This window comes from Apis florea, unplaced genomic scaffold (genome assembly GCF_048593485.1).
Source record: "Apis florea isolate Af1SG1 unplaced genomic scaffold, ASM4859348v1 contig_3802_pilon, whole genome shotgun sequence".
NCBI classification, from domain to species: Eukaryota; Metazoa; Arthropoda; class Insecta; order Hymenoptera; family Apidae; genus Apis; species Apis florea.
The window spans coordinates 1,724,555-1,745,521 of NW_028256863.1; the positions used below are offsets into that span (position 1 = coordinate 1,724,555).

A 20,967-nucleotide genomic window follows, 5' to 3' on the forward strand; every position below is an offset into this window, starting at 1 on the left:
ATCCCACCCAAATTCCGACTGTTTCACGAACTAGGTCGCGCTGCATGCGATTTCCACCGCTCGTGTTCGTTTTCTATCCTCCTCCTCTCGATTCTTGTACACAATCTTGCGAGAGAACCGTTCGAAATGCTGGTACACATTTCCGTGGAGAGGGGGAAGGAGGTAAACCACTGTCTTACGGCACAACTTGTCTCTATGTGTGTAATGTATGTACTTTGGTATGTAGGTGTGTACAAATCCACACTTTGAAAAGTTATCTTTTACGAAAGAAGGGGCGAGGGGAAGTGTGCGTGTACACAGCGATAGAATTATTTAACGTGATCGTTTCGAGTATTTTCGTTGCTTACTTTCTTTTTCTTTTTCTTTTCAAAGAAAAACGTTTTCAACTCGTCACCTTCAACACTTTCGCGTACGATGATATTAGCTGTTGGAATAATTTTAATGAGCTTTAAACAGCTTTTTTTTATCCAATGAAAAAGATATGACGATTTTTATTCTTAATATACGAGTAATGTAAAAAAGGTAATTACTGTTTTATAATATAACCTGTACGTAGATCATTTAACACTATGTAGATCAATTCAATTGTTTTTGTCATTAATGAATCGATTAAAATTCTTTTGATTTTTAAAATCTAACGATTTTAAAGGATTTATCACAATAGTATCATATTTGTTCAAAGGAAGCGGTGATTTTTATTGTTGTTAGTATATAAATTTAAACTATAGATCTATAACTATAACAGAACAGAAGATAAACCATCACTTTATGCTACAACTTGCCTCTATATTTTGCACATACGCACTTCAAAAACTTATCTTTTGTGGCCAGAGAAAAAATGTGTACCACGTGCACACATTTTTGTACGCTCTTTCTATGGACCCAACTGCGCGAGAGGTAAATGAAAAGATGGTTGTTTGTGCGTGTGCAATAGCTGTGTATCACATACACATACCTCAGATGTGCTAAGTCAAGGTAATGATAAGCTCTGTATTTTTTATCGTAAACGTTATAAACATTTTTTATTAAAAAAAAAAAAAAAAAAATTCTCTCTCTCTCTCTCTCTATTTTTTCAAGCACACAGGATTAAAATTTAACGAATAGTGTTTAAATTCAAACTTCAAAGAAACGATGCTCGCCATACGCGCTAACCTAATATGTACACTGCAGTTTCACACTTGTTTTTATTCATCTCGTTCATAGATACAAAGTTTCTTGCCATTTTATCTCGTATAAAATTATTGTTTCATATTAATGGCAATGATAAAGGAACAAACGCGTATAATTCGTATATAATTGAGATGGGTATTTCTGGTTTTTTTTTTTTTTTTTTTGTTTTTAATTTCAATCGTACGAAAATACGAAAACGGGATTTGGTATTTTCAGAAATTTATTAGGCGAATTAAATGTCAAATTAAGCGATGGCAATGCCGTTTCTTCGAAATTGTCATAAACAAATAAATGTTAAAAAATATTATAAATTTAAAAAGGGCGGCTTCAATTTAAATTTAAACGCAATCGAATTACTTTACATCATCAAGTATACATTTTTTTTTTAACGCATTTATCTTTTCCCTCTGACATACTCTTTCTAATTGCAATCAACGATAATAACTGCAACGAAGACGAATGTAATTTTGTTCTTTATAATTTCTCCCCTTTTATACCTTTAATCGAACGCGATACGTAACGAGAAATATTAATTCCTGTTCCAGTTTACGCGACTGGGGAAAAGGATAAAATAAACATAAGCATAATGGAGGAATCGAAGCGGATCGAGAATACGGTCAATAATATTTTTCATGCGAAGAATTTAAACTGTCAGTAAGAAACTTTTCGCAATAGGATTTCGACTCGTCTTCGATACGATAAAGGCTAATTTTCTACGAAAGTTTGCACGACAGGTTGACAAGCCAACTTTCTTCTATTATCTCCGTCCATGCACGCGTGCATACTAAACGCGTAAATATAAAAGAAGATAACTTTATATTCTTGGCGAAATATTTTTATAGAATATATATGTGTATATATGTACGGCCACGTATCGATCATTGGAAAGAGAGTTTGTTGAATTAATTTTGAAATTGTATCTATTATAAAGTTTATCGGGTTTATCGGTTTCGTGTGACGAGTTTAATGACAAAATATTATACACGCCGTGTTCTACAACATTATTTACGGGAATGCGCGGGGCCTTTGATCAATTCATGTTTGATGTGAAATTGTAAAATTGTGAAAAAGTGGAAGTAGGAATGACAGATTTAATGACACAGCGAAATTGAAATGTATATCTTTGATTTATTTGAAAACAGAAAAAAAAAAAAATTGTTGTAAAAAATCTAGATTTTTAAACAAAATTATATGAAATTTATGGTTGTTTTACGAAAAGAATCAAAATCGATATAAAAATTCGTCTTTTCTTTTTTATTAATTTAATTCTTAAAATTTCGACATGTATATTCAAGATAGACATTCAATCATAAAAGTAAAAATATTTTTCAAACGGTACAATAATTGCAGCCAATTTCAACACACAATTAAAGAAATGTAAAGAAATTTAAATAACAAATAATAATAATAATAATAATAATAATTATATAAAAAGTTTCTGGTAAATCAAAAAAATATATATCTTTTGCTGATCTAATATTTAAAATTCCAATGCACGTATTCGAGAAAAGCATTCAATATTCATAGGTAAAAATACTGTTTCAAACAAATAGCACAATAATTGCAGTCAATTTTAACATCGCACACAATTAGAGAAACATGAGGCAAGCATTGTGGCAAGCGCGTTGTTTGGCGGAAACGTTCGAAACAAAAGTGAACACGAAGGCAGAGAGGCGAGAAGAAAGAAAGGAAGAAAGAAATAAAGAAAAGAGCGGGAGGGAGGGAGAGCGAGGGATATGTAGAGGGCGCTAAATCGAGGAAATACGGTAAGCACCGGCACATGGCATGTCTTGTTCCTGTGGTAAAAAGTGTACAGGCTGCGAAATGACTTTTTGCCCGTGGGCTCGAAACGGTGAAGGGTTGAACGATCGCCTCCAGCCAACAGAGTACATTTTGGATCTTTTTTTTTTTCTTTCTTCCTTTCTTTCTTTCTTTCTTTTTCGGCTTAAGTTGACCTTACGCGTTAGAAGGGAAAGTTTGGATCGTTCGTTAAGTTGTACAGGCTATACATACACTCCGAATTACGACACTTTCCGTTCGTAATTTTCCATCCCTTTCTTTCCTCTTACTCCTATTTACTCTTAATTAACAGCGATCCACCCGTGTTTTTCTATCCGACAAATTTTTTTTTTTTTTTTTTTTTTACCTCCCTCTAATTTTCTCTCGTTCGCTCCTTATTTCGAACTCGTCAGTGTTTTTACGTTTACGCTTATTTACGATATTTTTGTTTCGGATGATGGAAAATGCAGGATTGAAACGAATTTTTTTTAACGTACTTTTTCAAGATCGATTATTTACAAGTTAATGTGATTACAATTGGAAAAATTTTAATGCATGATATTAGATTATCAAAATAGAAGATTTGAGGTTATGAAAATTCGAACAAATTGATCATGATTGAAAAAATTCTATTGTATAGTGTTAAGTCGTTAAAATCGAAGATTTGATATTAAAAAAAAAAAAATAATAAATTTTAAAAGATAATTAATAAATCAATCATCCAAGAGTTAATATAATCGAAAAAATTCCAACGATATAATAAATATGAAAGCCAAAGGAACGACATATTTCTCGTCGACTTAAAAGTCAATTCAATATTTTTTATTGCCAATATAACAATAGAAAAATTTTCTTCTTTTCCTTTACTTCCTCGTTATTTCCTCCACTCGTATTTCATGCATAATTTCATGTACTCATGATGCACGCATTATAATGTATAAAAGAGATAGATCGTAGATCGAACGAGCGTCGAAGCGAATCGAGAGGACGATGTAAAACAATAATTGCCGATATACACCATCCATTAGAGATACTTGTCATGAAGTATGCAAGTTGGGTACAAATAGAGGTGATTTTTGGCGCGGTTTCCCTTACGATGCCATCGAAAAACTGTCGGACTAGTTGAGTAGCGATAGACATTTACCGATGGCCTGTCAAAAATTCATTTTCGCGCTTTTCACCTGTCAATACGCGTTACTGTATGCATTCCATCCCCGCGTTCTCTCGTTATTCACAAATCGGTATGTACGACTTTCAGTTGCAAGTGAAACTAACCTGTTTGATCTCGTTCCAGGTCTCTTTATCATTTATGAATTTAAAAAAAAAAAAGAATGTAACGAGGTACGTAACGATACATATTTTTGACACTTTTGAAAATTTAAATCAAAGATTTTTGGACTAAAAAAAGTTCAGCGAAAATTGGATATACTTTTTTTTTTTATAATTAATCGGAAAGTTTATTTATGATAAAATATTATAAATAATTATTATTTTAAGAGTACATTATTTATAAGAAAAATGTTTAGAACCGCGTAGTTCGCGTGTTTTGCTTCTTCGTCTTACGTCGAATTTTCGTTGACATTTGCGTGTAAAGTATTCGGATTAATTAATTTTCTTGTGATAAACTTTTTACATTGCTTTTATATAATAAATTATTGTTTTTTATCGTTGTAATAATTCATTTGGTCTAGATGCTTTTTTGGCTGTTAATTCCTATACTATAATTATTTTTAGGAACTTTATCTATATACTTATTGATATTTATATTAAATGTATTAATTTAAATGTATTATTATTTCCAAAGTTTTATGTAAGAAAACTTTTCTAATTTTTATATGGAATATGAAATATGGGACATGATGTAATTTTAAAATTTTGATCGATGTTTCATCGTTGTGTTATCAAAATTTTACGTGACCAAAATTCAGGTAGAATTTAAATCCTATAAATGTTTCATCGAGATCTCCATGAACGATTAATTAAAATTTCCACAACGTTCATTACTATTAGCAACACAATTACTGATCTATCGATCAATCTTCACTGAACGATATGTAATAAACAGAATAACCATGATTGACTTCTTATCGATGAACAATTTTCGATCGATAATAATTGTCCTTTCTTCTTCGAGTAAAAAATAAAACGAAAGAGAAAAAAAAAAGAAAGAAAATTGTTAAACACAATATCAGAAATTTGGAAACACTTTGAATTTTCTATTTATCTTATAATTAAATCGAAACTAACATCCCAAATATCGACAATAACATTAGTTTTCTTAATAGATTAAAAAAAAAATACGCCAATATAATATCCAAATTTAATTTTCATTTCAATTTTCAAATTCTATTAATTCCAAATTTCTAAGTCACTAAACAAAAAAAAAAAAACCATTTTTTTACCTTGATGAAGAGTATTCCGCTCAACATTGTGTCCACTGACGTGTCCCATGCCGTCGATCCCGATGAACGTGAAAAAAAGAGTCGTCAACGAAGCGATCATCGAGATCGTCCTCGAAGCGTTCACGGCACGAGCTGCTGCTGGCATTCCTGCTTGCCGGTTTCCTTCCCTCGCCGAGTAATCGTAGATCACGTGACCGATGCGCCGAAATTCGTTAAAAAGAACGAACGCGTGAACGTGCCTTGAAACGTTCTATTTATCGATACCACTGTCACAATTTCGTTTCCACAAATCGGTCCCCGATTAGCGCACCTGGTGCCGCTCGGAGCGCCTTCTGCGTGCGAGGCACGTGCTCCGAGCAGTTCCCGGCCGAACCATTCCGCTCATCGTCCGCGTCTTCTCAATTCTTTTCAAACTTCTTCTCCACCAATAATCGGTGGTTTCTTCGATATAATCCACCAATGACAACGTTCGATATGTATCTATCACGATGTATTTATCTATCCAAGACAACTACCAATCACTAGAAATATAATCTCATCAAAAGATCGATGATGACTTGTCGAGTTTATTATCCTATTTCATTATCACACTGGATCGTGAACTTCGCGTTACGTTCAAGGTTAACACTAGCAACACTGAACGATGATACAATACATAGATCACGGTATGTGTACGAGAGGAGAAGAGGGTCCACGACGAGCTCTCCTTCCCGAGGCTGGTCCTGGTCCCTCTGTCCCGGGCCGTAGACTGTCTGCTACCTGGAAATCCTCGGTGTACGGAGTATGCCTCCTCCTCCTCCTCCTCCACCTCCACACCGTCCACCTACAACCCCCTCCTCCTCAGCCACCGCTCCCACCCACTGCCACTCGCCGCCGATAAACTTCCTACGGGCACCCTCTGACATCCACCCCGCGCCCCCCCCATTCGCTCCGTGCCGCCTGCAGCCCGCACCAGGAACAACCGTCTACCGTACATACGTTAGCGCATGCGCATTACAAACTGTGGCCCTGATGCCCGGGCACTGCTGCTGCCACTGCTGCTACCTCTGCTGCTTTCTCGTACCTTCACAAATCTCTCCTCTCCTCCTCCTACTCCTCCGCCTCGTCCTCCACCTCCTCGACTCCCGTTACTGCTCTCTTGCCCCTCTTAGCCTGGCTTGCGCGTTTCCTTTTCTCTATCGAGGTTGCTGGACTGCATCCTCGTCTCACGTTTTCACGTTTCCTTTTCTGTGTAAGGGCCTCTCTTACACATTTATACATCTTTTTCAGTTTTCTTCGTTTTCAAAATTTACATTCCATACATATTGGAAGTTTCTTTTCTCCGTCAAATTTGGCCTTTGTTCTTTGTCACGTTTGCGCGTTTCCTTTTTGGTGGCACACGGTTGATGGCACTTCTCTTTATCGGTTCTTTCAGATTTTCTTATCTCATTTCTTTTCTTTTTCGTTATCTTTTCTCTCTGTCGTTTCTCTCCTCGTTGACTTTTCTTCGTTTTTCTAACAATATTTATCTTTATTCGTTATATTATCTCTCTTTCTTTCTACTTATTTCCATCTTTATATTATGCGAATATTTCTCTCCTCTTCGAATTTCTTTATTCCTTTCCCTTTTCTTCCACTGATTTCTGTCTTCGTTCCTTCGATATCTATCTCTTTTCTCTATCATAATTCGAGAATCCTCTCCTTGTCGGTTTTTCCAAGCTTCCTCCTATCTCTTTCTCTATTTCTCCTTGTCGCTTATATGTTTCTGTTTCTCATTCTCGTGCACGTGGTTTTTTAGTACCATCTTCGTCTAAGAGAGAAGTTAGACTAGAGGTTTGCTTCCTTTCTCGAACACGTGCCTCGCTCGAGTTTCTTTCTCTTCGTTCCAGACGATCTCGCTCCACGATTCGCCGCATCCCTCTTTCTTACCTGCTCCTCTGGATGACTTTGGTATCAGGTATAACGAGTTTCGTTCGAGCTACTTCCAGGGTAACGTAATCGGTGACGTCTAGGCCGTAACGCTATTTAATTCGAATGGAGAAGTCGATAGCTTTTGGAACTATTTCTGCAAAAAATATATATGCCAATATGGAAAATAATCGAAATGATTAATTCCTTATTGATGTAAAAAAATGTGAGGAAGATATTGTTCGATTATGAATTTTTTTTAGATTATGAAAGTGAATTGGAAAGAAAAAGAGGTTTGTTGCAAATCGTAGATTTGTAGATGATTGAAAGTACGAAGATAAAGGCTGGTAAGGGTCAAAGATTTATCGCTATTTACTCTGAAAATGTGTCGTATTTATCTGCAAAAATACACCTTTGGGATTAACTTTCAGTTGCAAATACACCGATATTTTGGAAAATAAATCCGAAATATTTTTAAATAAAATTTTGAAATAGAAAATGAATTATATATTTGTTTAAATAAAAGCAATCAAGATTTTTGATATTTCAAAAAGTGGTAAAAAAAAATCTAAAATATTTTTTAGAAAATAACAGAAATAAAAATTGAAATGAATATTTAATTAAAGAAAAATATTCCAAACTTTCAACAATTACAAATATAACAATACATATGTAAAAAGAAAATAGGAAGGAAAATAAATTCAAAATATTTTAATATTTTTAAGGAATATTTGGAAGAAACGATGAATAAAAAATATCGAAATATAAGAAATTAAATATGACCGGTCTATTGTACCGCATAATTTTGATTTTTATTTATCCACGATTTTCACTATAGTTGACGAACATCTGTCGTATTCCATTCCGTGACACTATGGTTAGAAGGCTTGTTCTGTTTCCAGACACGAGATAACGAGTTTCGTTGCGACAATTCCACGCATCTAAGAAGATCACGACCTACTACCGAGGAGCTACTAGCAATAGGAAGAAGCCGATGTAGAAGGTAGGTCGAAGCAGACTGAGCTGACGTTATGAGAATACGAGAGACGGAATTTAGAATCACGGATTGCGATTGCTACAAAATTACGACATACGATCCGTAAACCATTGTTATTATCGAGTGAAACGTTTTTAATCTAGATAAAGAAAGAGAACCTTGATTATGTCTGACTTAACCTCTACTTATACTACTTTCCGTTTCAATTTATTCATTCGTATGTATTTATTATTTTCATTTGCACACATTTCATTTTTCGTTTAATTCATATACGGTGATTATCACAAAATTTACTTATCATTCTCTGATCTCAATAATTTTTTTATATGCTGTCAAGATTATCACTTTAAATGGTATTGTGCAAATTTTACTTGGCCTTATTGATCTAACCTAAACGCAAAATTTAATATAAATCAAAAAATTAGATAAATTTTTGTTTGATATCAATTGTGATGTTAATTCTAAAGTTCAATTTCACAACTCGAATCAAAATTAAATAAAAAGTCGATTGCATTATTTATAGCAAAAAATCTGATTCAAACCTAACCTAACTTAACCTAATTGTTTCGAAGAAAAAAAAAATCATCGAGATCGAAGAGATATCTATATCTTTTATATATAATATCTTTTTTGTAAATATCTATCTCGACATGATATTAAATTATCGTACGCTATACGACAAGTTTTCTAAAAATAGAGAGAAATCGAGAATAAAAGAGATAGTTACTGCCAATCATTGAAGCAGTTTCGTGTCGTGATATGCATATAACTGAAAGATTAATCGATCTTGTAAAATACTTGAAGTAAAACTATTTAAGAAAAAGAGACTCGGCTAAAATTCTACGAGATTATCTTTAATTAATCATTTCGAAACTTTGTATACATATATATTATATACATATATTTATATAATATTTGTAGATTCATGTATAATCCAACAACTCCTTATATCATACTTAACTTAGAAAAAGGAAAGAGTTGTCGAAGTAAATTTTACATAATCAGTTTATAATTTTTAATTAAAATATAATAATTTATCTTGAAAATCACGAAAAGCCTTATGATTTTAAAACATATAATTTCATTTATTTTTAAAGGAAGAAGTTTTCTAATTTACATAATTCGTAATGAAATTTACAAAATCGATTTTTTTTATTTTCAATATAACAGTGTTTTAGCAGAACATTTGCATAACAATTGGCTCGCCAAATAATTTTGCAAAAGAAATCATTTGTTTGCCTGGAAATTGAAAACAACTTTCTTTTCAATCGTGAATTATTACGTACAGAGAGGTAGTTGAATTATTGTTCCACGTCGAGAGTGTTTTAATTAATTCCAAATATTTCACACTTTGCACGATATCGTTTATAAACAACTCTGAACGATTACGAAATAAGCTTATTGTGCAACGTTAAAACTTTGATTTCGCTACATTTGGAATTACCAAGCCCCATCTCGTGATTATTCGCAGAATATATCTTCTCTCTCTCTCTCTCTCTCTCTCTCTCTCTCTCTCTCTCTCTCTCTCTCTCTCTCGACTATTGACTATTTGATCACGCAATACGAAAGTGGTTGCTATAATTGTTTGTTCGGATTATTATGTATATACATTATACAGTTATTGCTGAGCCGGGTTACAATGATTAAAATAACACTTTGTTTCGATGAAAATGGATTTTGAACGTGTAACGACTTATGTATATGCACTTAACTATGGCATCGATAAATCAAACTTGATAAACTGATGAACTATATCTATAATTGTCAGCAATATGCAATAAACTAAAATTTTAACTATTTTATAAACGAATAAATAAAGAGAAAATAATAAATATATGTAAATATATATAGATTAATATTTTTCGTGAAATTAAGGTTAATTTTAAAAAATTTTATTTCGTATCTTCTATTACTTTTTTTTTTATTTTTTTTTTTTTTTGAAAGTACAGAGAAGCTTGACTTGCGCAAGCCATAATTAAGAATTCGCTTTGATTTAATTTTCCAGGTCTCAAGAATTCTGAAAGAACTCGAAATTCGTCCCTATCTTTTTATCATTTTTAATTTTAAAGGATGAAATCTAATTAATTTTCATCTTCAATAATTCAAACTGTTAAAAAAAGGAAGAAATATAAGCATACTTTTCCCGACAAAACAAGAGATCACAGTTATATACAATTTAGCAAATTTATGCGAATCAGTCATTTTCTTTTTCAATTAAATTTTTATAAGCAATTTTTGACCGGAAAAACATTGCATCGCGAAACAATCATCGTGTTACGTAATAATTCTGAAAAAATAACCTGGGAAACGGGATTAAACTTCCTTTTCACGTATTTGCACTATTTTGTTCTGAAAAAAGAGAGAGAAAATCGAGAGTCGAGTGGAAGAGAGAGATATGAAAACGAGAAACGTTAACAAGTGCTTATATTTTGTCGATGAATAACCGACAAATGCGAGAGAAAGAAATCGGGAGCGAGGAGATGAACAGATCATAGTCAAATGAAATGTTAATTAATAATAAATTGTAAATTGCAAATCGTTTCGCGCGATTGAATATCTTGTTCTCGTATAATAAAGCACTCTTATATATATATATATGTATACTTCGACTGCATTGATTGCTATAATGGAACTTATTCCCCCGTATTCTTACGCCATTGCAGTATTTATCGAGCTTTGCCATTCATTTGACCGTACAATTGAATTCTTTTTTTTTTTTTATGTCGATTAATTTTCATTGGCATTATATTATTTTAACGTAAAATAGCATAATATGAAAATGTTTTTCACCAAAACTGGATCGATCTGATATTTTTATTGTATAACAATGATTACGTATTCTAGTATTTTGTGTCTTTTGAAAAAGATTATTGTTAAAAAGCTAATGTTGTTATTAACGTTTATGTTGAGAAATACATTGGTAGATTATATCAGTGGACTGGATAAAAATGCTAGATAAATTCAACACTAAGTATGTATATTTTAACCTATATTTTCAAATGAAATATTTCTAGTAATCATGATCACTCTTGGACAATTTTATATCTAATTGCATATCTAAGCTTTTATATTTCATATGAGGCTTAGATATTAATATAATGTAATTTTAAAGTTTTTTAAAGAAGACTTTAAAAACATTTCATATAGCCTTTAACATAAAATTAAAAAGAAAAAATATTGCTCTCTCAATATTAATCTATTATTCTAATATATATTTTCTAAATGGAATATTTTCAATCGTCAAATCAATCACCTTTATTGAACTTTTTTATAAATTTATAAACTTTAATAATATGACATACCTCTTCTGGCCTTAAATATTATACATTAGTGCATCCATTTTCCTAAAAAAAATTGAGAATTCTAATTAGAAAAAAATAAAAAATTGAAAATAGAATATATCACTCTAATATTTTCTCATTTATCTCTAACCTATATTTTCTGAATAAAACATCTTCAATAGCCATAATTATTCTTGTTCAATTTCTGTAACCATCTATAAATTTTTCAACACAGTTTTATCCTTCGAGACTTAATAACTATAAGACACTCGTAATTTTAAATTTCCTTAAAAAAACTTTTAATTTCCTATGACAATCTTCAATTGAAAGAGAATGAAAAGGAAAATTAAAAGAGAAAGTGTCGCCCTCTAGACAATCATCAATATTAATCCGTATAATTCTTCAGTAGTCTTAATCACTTGTATACGTGCGGATATTCGTAATATTTTTTAACACTTTATATTATTCTCTCTAGAGATTAATTAATATAAAATTCTCATAAGCTTTCCATTTAAGAAGAAAACGAAAAGATAAAGCAGAAAGTGTCGCTATCTTTAATATCCATTAATTATTATCCATCATTTTTGAGGTTAAATATCGTTCGCACAACAATCGCGTCGTATTTCGATATGTTTGCGTTTGGACCAATGGCAAAGCTCGATTGCGTATTCACACAATACGGTTGGGCATATAATTAACAGACGACAGCAAGCGGGTGTAAACGGGGATTCGCGTGAAAGTAATTAATTGTCCTCCCGTCACACGTGACAAGGAAACAGACCAATTAACCTTGCCACTTGCCGATCCAGGCCAAAAGTGTTTAATTTCTAATTGTTTCCCCATGCACTTAATGCCCGCGTCAATATTCGATGCCCCCGTCGTTAACGAGTTTCGTTAACGACCTTTCTCCATTGGTTGGTTGGTATGCCGGTTATTACGATGTTTACCGTGTTTAAGCACTTTCTCTCTTCGTTCTCCGCCTTTTTTTCTAATTTTTCTGTGCCATATCTTTCCTTTGTTCACATGTAATCTTTCGTAAAGTGGAAATGTGTAAAAATTTGAATAAAAATATTCTTTGTGAAATACAATAACTAATATGAAATACATGTGACTAACCTCACAAATATTTGGAAATTATTATTATTTATTTTACGTGTTATAGCATTTGAATTATTAATTAATTAAATCCAAATATATTATATTTCATATCATAATAGTGGTTTCGTGTAATTGTTAAGATCTTATGAAGTATAATACAGGATGTTGATTGAGATTTATTTATCGAGTTGCAAGCAATTCAATTAGCATTAGATGAAACGAAACAAAGATAGAATTGTCTTCTAGAATAAGAATAAATAGAATAAATAAGATGGGAAATAATTCTCTTACCAATATAAATATTAACACTTTGAATATTGAAATATATAGGATGTTGATATATTTATGGGACCTTTGAAAAGTCGAAAGTTGACGTCTAAAAAACTGTCAATTGCTTACAATCAAATTATGAGCAATTTAAATTTGCATTAGATGAAGTGAAGATAAATGATTAACACTGTCTTATGATTTTGCCAATATATAATATTATATATAACATAATAATAAAAATATTAATATGATACGAAATATATCATATTTTAATATATTTTAATATAATATATTTCGTATCATATTAATGTTTTTATTATAACTGGAAAGATGTAGTAATATGAAAGTAAAATCTAAAATATAACGAAAAAAATATTTTATCGAAAAATAAAGATATGTGCAAATACAAAAATTTTATACTCACTGTATTTCATATGTAACAATCGAGATACTCGATATTACAGAAACTTTTTCATACAGTTGACAGTGTACAAATTTATATTTTGGAAATATAACGTATACGTATATATATGTATTACACATAATATTGTTTATGCTATAATTAATGGAGTGATTCCACATAAAAAAAAAAATAATAATAAATCAAAAATGTAGAATAACATTTATTCGTTTAAATCTTTATGTTAAATACATTCAGACTTCTGAAATTGTTTCAAATTTGTTAAAACAAAATATTTATCATATTGCACAATTATCTTTATATGTTATTCATAATTATATTGCAAGGAAAGTGTATCTAAATTATGAAATTGTAGAATTTATATTTGTCTAAATTTTTTTATATAAAATATTTTTGAATTAGTGCATTCTTGTTAACTAAAAGGTGGAATACTTAGAAATATCAACATTTTCTTTCACAAAAATTGAATAAATAAGCTCATAAATAAGCACAGTCTCATTTTTAAAATAGGAAAATAGAAACAAACTAAAATTTTTTATTGATCCAATAATTTCAAATTGGATAAAAAAGAAAGATCTCTTTCTTAAAATAAAATAAAAAATAGCACAAATCAAATATAATCAAAATATCTAATCTAATTTAAAAATATTATCTGTTTAAAAGTAATCAATGATAATCGTCAATTTCTATTTTTTCAGAACAATAAAAATTTCTTGGCTAACTGAATGAAACATGTTGTAACCTCATTAGTTTTGAAGACAAGTTTGTAAGCCATTCATAAAAAAAATCCAATTATTAAAAAAAAATGTATCTAATTATCTTACTAAAAAAAAGTCTGAATCTCTTCTTGCATCCAACCGCAAATACAATTATTAAAAATATAATTCACCTTGTACAATCACTAAAAATATTAAATTTCGCTTTAAATTCACGTGACATCCACGTTGAACGCCAGTAGGTAGATTTTGAATGACATTAAATCAGTCTAATCTAATTTAAGCTTCAGAGCCTTGTAAAGTCTTTCTCATTTCACGTGGCGCTCCACTACACGTATACATACACACACAGCCAATACAAACATCTTCGCCTCTCCTCCTTTGAAAGGGAAGTGAAGGGAGATGAGGGACGTCATATTAGATCTGTTAGAGATGTCGTCCTTTTAATAACACAAGGTAAAGGAACGGCACTGGCTTCGACGTCTTCTGCCCTTCTTACACGTACTTTAAACATGCATAAGTACGTCTACTAATCTGCGAAAACAGGGCATCGACGCTCCTCCGCCTCCTCTCAACGCCAGGAAGGAAATGCTCGCGTGCTGATTGCAAAGTAATTGCACGCTACTCGTGTATATTCGTGTGCATTGTTCGGTTGTCTACCCGTCAAGCGCAATGGATAACAAGAAACTAATCGAATTGAGTTCGAGGATATATATATATATATATATAACCAAATCTGATAATAAAAGTATCATGGTTAAATTATCGTGTATTTAAATATTCGAATGTTAAATGTATTTTTTTTTATAAATTATATGCTAATATTAATTATATTTATCATTGAAAATAGTTTTGATTCGAATAATGTTATTAAGATTATTAAGATCATTGAAGCATCTATTTTCAATGATTTTAGAAATTGATTGAAATATCTTTCTTTCGATATTTTAAAAATGATTCAAAACTGATCATTCATGATTTTCAAAAATCATCGAAACATTTTTCTTTCAATATTTTGAAAATGATTTTGTGGAATCTTTTCAGACTTTCATTCATGACTTTTAAAATTATCGAAATGTTACGAACACCGTTCACTATGAATATTATCTTTTCAATTATTCTGATGATAATTTTGTGGATTGTTTAGAATTATTATTAAAGTCATTAAAGTCATCGAAATTCTCTCAATATTTTCTCTATGTTTGGAGAAGGAAATTATTGATCATCACAATAATCAAAAGTAACACGATGGAAGTTCTGAAGGTCATCGTCCTTCGAAACCATTTTCAAAGTTGTCGAAGAGGATAGACAAGACGATGATATTGGAGCATAGTTTCCTAAAGGAAGCACTTTGAAGATGACCATAATAGAATTCAGCAATGTAGTAATTTTACCATAAGTTCATCAATTTTATAAGATTAGATTTTTTATTTCCCAAAATTCTACCAGAAATTTAATTTCGCCTATTTTTATCTTTTTCGAATTGATATTTCTCTCTTCTTATTTAATATTTTTATCATAACAGAGCTGCGAATATTTACACGCGTAAAATACAAGTCAAAACAAGTAAATAAAATATGTGAAATATAACGTGAACATTTTATATCAAAAAACATACGAATATACGTAAAATTATAGAGAATGCGAAAATAAGTAATTAATCGATGACCTTCGTCAATTAAAACTAACTCGACGTATATTTACAGGGATATATGTATATTTATATTTGCTCCAGAAGCGTCATTCAATTTGTGCCGGCTTTTCAATAAATTTTATCTTTCGAAATTTCACTTATGTTTGTAACATAATTTGGATATGTAAAATCATCATTCAAAACTGAATTTCATTTTGAGATATCATACTTTCCCAAAAACTTTTAATCGTATCGATTAGAAATTCCTCTCGTTCTACGATTAAACCGGATCAATTAATATTAATTTATTCAAAAATTTACTCGTATTTTCGATAAATATCAATATAATCTTCGATATAATATCGAGTTTTATAAAATAAATACGATGGACGAATATAAAACATGCTTTTTAAATATACCTTTGAATACATGTTTAAAAAAGAATATACGGAATATGGAAAATGTGAAAAATATGTAAAATAAATATATGATTAACAATTTTCAAATGTGAAATCAATTTTTTAATATGATTTTTTATCTCATTTTATATGTTCTTCATTAAAGAATGATATTTTTTAGAAAAGTTCTCATTCTCGAAATATGAAAATACAAATATTCTTTCTACATTTCTTCAAAAAAATTACAATTATTTATAAAAATATAAATAATTATGAATAGAAGAATATCTTTTTTTTCTAAGTTTTATTAAATTTTCTCTAACGTTTCTCTAAAGAATAATAATTACTTACAAAAATACAAACAACTATAAATGTATTTAAAAAGAAGAAATTTCTAAGTTTTTCTAAACTTAACCTAATTTAATTTTACCTAATCTAACCTACATTTCATAAAAATTATTATTTACAAAGATATAAATAAAGTTGTATACATGTAAAAAAAGATTTTCAAAAAATATACATAAATATAAATATGTATAAATATACGCAAAAGATTATTTCTAAGTTTCTCAAATAATAATAATTATTATTATTATTATTATGCATAAAGATTCGAACAGTGAATGCACGTAAGAAGAAATCTCTAATTATTTAATTAATAATTAATAATGAGTGCAATGTCTAGGTGACCAGGAGCCAGTAGATCGAAAACGAGGTTTACACAGGATCGTGGAGTGGTCCATTGTCGTCGACAACGCAACGAGCTCTCAATTTCCGTCCGTAGGTAATCACGGTAGGGAAGCCGCACAAGGTATACGGCTTAAAGCGAACTCCTTGCCGATAGTTAATTATTGCCGAGCAGAACTGATTTGCAAGTACGTCGTTTATAATCCACTTAAGTCCTAATCGAATCCTGACCGGTATCGATACAGACAATCGTACCCCACGATTCATCCTCAATCGAATCGATATCATTCGTTTTCTTTGATTTTACATATTTTTCTTTGAACATTGAACATCATTTTTAATGTCAATGTTTTTTGTTTCTTTGATTTCTGTTCTCAGCTACGAAAAAAAGAATAGATCTGAATTTTCGTCAACAAAATATTTCTTTTTCATGATTATTTATAATTATATCCAATAAAATTCTAATTTAATCTTAATAGATTTTTAATTTAATCTAATTTAATAGATTCTTGAATTATTATATTATATTATTATATTTAATCAAATCATAAAATTATGGCTGTAGTTTTTGATCAATTTTTTTGTGATTTTTGTTTATGGCAAAATAAAAATACTTACTTATATCATTTAATAGATCTGAATTTTCTTCAACAATATTCATTTTTCATGATTGCTATTGGAATTCAGTTATATCGAATAAAATTTTTTTGAATTTATAAAATCCTAACCTAAATTTTAATTAATTCCTTCATCCTAGAAACATGTCACTATATTAATTATAAATTATAATAATTACATTTAATTATAAAGTTATAAAAGTTTGCAATAAATAAATATGCTTCAATTTTCTTATCAATTATTTAAAAAAAAAGAATTGAAAGAGAAACATCAAAATATTTCGACATATTTCCACACGTACATACATGCATACTCACGTACCAATCTACTTATCGGTTTCACAAGGGAAAGCAATGCAAATATATTACGACGAAGAACTTAATGCTGTTATCGCAAAGCGAAGAATACCCACGTATTAAAAAGATCGACATACCAAAAGAACGATCGAGAAAAAATGGAAAATAGTTCAGCGGCCAATTACTGGTGGAATTTTTACGGACGATTTAACGCCGCTTACCTTCGTTTCTCTTGCGAAACCTCTCCGTTTCCATGGCGCCCTCTTCCTTCCTTTTCAAGAATCAACGAAGAAGGAAACGACGAGAAGAAAATAAAGAAGAAACGGGAAAAATTAGCTTGGGATCTCGTGGAAAATCTCGTGTCCTGATATTTGCATGTGATCTCTCACCACAGGTTTTACGGAGAAAAGAAGGTACATACACCGAGCTCTCGAAAACGAAGGAAAACGGTAAGATTGAACTATTGACTTTCCGCTTTTTTATTTATTGTATTTTTTACGTCTATTGATAAAATTGTTTTTTTTTCTTTTTAGCTTTGACAAAATTTCTTAATAATTTTTATGAATTTTTAATAAATAATAATGTAATAAGCTATACTAAGTTAGATTAGATTTCAAATGATTGAATACTTAATAAAACTATTGATATTTGTAGGTTTGTTGAGAATAACATTAATTGACTCGACAAATTTAAACAAGATTAGAATCATTGCAATTATTTAATTTGAATAATTTGTTGTAATTAGATATTAATTCCTTCATATGTTTTATAATTATATTTATTTTTCAAAGATTTTATTAATAATAATAGCTATTTTTTTTATAGGTTATGTTGAATTTTCAATCTATAAGAAAATACTCGAATTTGATATTGAAATATAATTTATCATAATAAAGTTGCTTTTTTATAACAAGACAATTGATAAATTCAAGTTGCATTCATCGAGCTTCAAGATTTAAATTAATGCGTAATAAATATAATTCAATACATTATACATCATACAACGGTATATTTAGTCACATATTTTTTAATATCTTTACAAATTTATGAAATCAATCATTTCATATACAGCAACTTAACAGAAGTTATTGATCGAAGAAATTATTGAAGACGAAGTTAATCGATAAGCAACCTAATAGAAGTTATCGAATCCAAAACGAAGTCGTAATTGAATAAAATTGAACATCACGAATAGCGTATTTCTCTGGGTTCTTTTATCTGACGTATTTCTCTGAATTCTTTCATATATTTCATTAGATCCATTATTTCTTTCTTTCTTTTTTTTTTTTAATCTTTAAGCAGATAGATGTTTCTTTTTTAATTATTTTATTTATTATTTTTTATTCTTTATTTTTTTTTTATTTGTTATTGATTACAATTTTTAATTTATTTCGAATTTTCCTATTCTTCTATATAGTATATTTCATCGATTTCCTTATTTCTTTTTTTATCTGTGATAAATATATTTTCCATTTTGTTCATTATTTTTTATTCTTCGCTTTTTTGTTATTTATTGATTACAATTTTTTTATTTTTCGTTCAAGATAATAATGCAATCACGATAAATTTTTTTCTCCTTTTGTGTTTCAATTTTTCTTTTTACTAGAACGAAATTTGCGCGGCAATTTTAAAACAAACCCACCGGTTCCACCTTTATAATTCGTTCACGTTATTCTCGAGAAGTAAGAACTTGAACTGTTTCAAAATAGCTAGTATTTCGTGCTAAAGAATAAATTAAATCGTATCATGCGGAACACGAATCTCCTTTCTTCGAATAGTGGTAAGAAAAGAAAAGTGGAATGTAAATTAATTTAAAATCTCGGAAGAAGTTGGTATCCTAATATTTCTATGTAAACTTGCTACAATAAAACTTAAATGAAACCAAATTTTCGGTGCCGATTTGTATTTGAAAGAAGAATAGAATATTATATACTTTTTGGCCCCATGTCTATAGAAATAAACTCTCAAGAAGGTTGCTCGTTCGTGGGAAACACGGGAATGAAAATGGATTGTAACGAAAAAATTAAACGATAAAGAACAATACTATTATTTTTTAATCTTTCTGTGAATTCTGTTCTCTTAAAATGGTAAAGAGCAGAAGAAGAAAAAAGAATTCGAAAGAACAATATGTATCGTGGAACTTGTTACAAGTTTTGTGAGCTTTTATTTTATATTTGCGGTGGAAAAGTTTAGAATTTAAAGAAATTCCTGAGAAAAAATGTTAATCGTGATAAATTGTTTTTCGTAAGTTGCTACGTGGAAAATGTCGATTCTAGAATTGAAAAATACAAATTAGGTAGATAGGTCCAAAATAATCTTAAATAAAACAAAAAATAATTATAATTTTCTCAAATTGGTGAATTTCTATTTCCAACTACTTTTTCTGCATTTTTTTCATTAAACAATTTTTATAAATGAAATACTCATAAATATGCATTTATGTTTCAGGTACATCAATCTAATAAATTTATATTTAATTGAACGTTGTACGTATTTCATATTTGAAATATGATGGAAATTCATATTTAAATAGAAGATAGAAATATTAAAAATAGAGCATAGTTGATATACAATTCAAAATGATTTGCCAAATAAAATTTTCTCAGTTTGAGAAATTCTTCTTTACTTTCAAAACAAGTAATTGTAAGAAACACAGGAGAGACTTGTTCAAGTAAGAGATATTATTTTAAACAAGTACAATAATTTTTTTCTTACCAAGAGAACCAATTTATATTCAAAGATTACATTTTTGTCTCTTTGATAGGGTTTCTTGAAGAAACGAAGATACAAGTGGTATTGTATCGTTTAATGACAAGAAAAAAAGGGGAAGAATGAATATTTGTAGCGCGACAAAGAAAGAAACAGGAAGAAATTATAAAAGAGGTAGAAAATACCGTGCGAATCTCCATTTTCCTCTTTTCATTAATACGAAAAAAATCTCTTGATCTGTGTGCGAGAGTGGAAAAAAAGAAAAAGAAGAACGAGAAATGGAATAGACGAAGAGGCGAGAAATCGATTTGACTTTTCCGGCACATCTGTTTTCGGAATTTGCATACGAATTCTTGGCCAAAGATTTAAAAGAAACAGGCATTCCCCGCAAAAGAAGAAAGTGTGGAGTTCGAGCTCCCTGGCCACACGTGTCAATTGAATGTTTTCCAGTCTGAGAATTACAAACATGTGGAAGATGGAAACTCGAAAAGAGAGTTCAATATGTATATTTATCTATCATCGATGAAAATCAATAGAGGAATATGCTCGAGGAGTTGGAGAAGAAGAAGGGAAAACTGGGTATGATTCTCTCTTTTTATGGTATT

General features: G+C 30.0%; 1 protein-coding gene and 2 long non-coding RNA genes across 7 annotated transcripts in view; 1 reads left to right on the plus strand and 2 right to left on the minus strand.

Moving 5' to 3' along the window:
• Positions 1-6,101, minus strand: part of LOC100868045 (lachesin) — a 77,098-nt gene extending 70,997 nt beyond the window's left edge. For 2 of the 3 annotated variants that reach the window (XM_086916580.1, XM_086916579.1), the window contains exon 1: positions 5,352-6,101. In XM_086916580.1, coding sequence (XP_086772706.1) covers positions 5,352-5,496 — 145 coding nt within the window. In that variant the 5' untranslated portion in view covers positions 5,497-6,101. The remainder of the gene's footprint in view (positions 1-5,351) is intronic. The other variant, XM_086916581.1, reaches the window with a different exon arrangement.
• LOC105735180 (uncharacterized) overlaps positions 1-20,967 on the plus strand; it is a 45,869-nt gene that overhangs the window by 9,975 nt on the left and 14,927 nt on the right. The window contains exons 2-3 of one of the 3 annotated variants that reach the window (XR_015294980.1): positions 8,141-8,241; positions 14,004-16,055. This is a non-coding gene — a long non-coding RNA (uncharacterized LOC105735180). Of the gene's footprint in view, positions 1-1,715; positions 2,605-8,140; positions 8,242-14,003; positions 16,056-20,967 lie in introns of those variants that run through there. The other 2 variants (XR_015294981.1, XR_015294983.1) reach the window with 2 other exon arrangements.
• On the minus strand, positions 16,323-17,926 carry LOC147656180 (uncharacterized). The gene is made up of 3 exons (XR_015294987.1): positions 17,679-17,926; positions 17,358-17,492; positions 16,323-17,117 (listed from the first exon to the last, which is right to left on the minus strand). It is a non-coding gene; the product is annotated as an uncharacterized LOC147656180 (long non-coding RNA).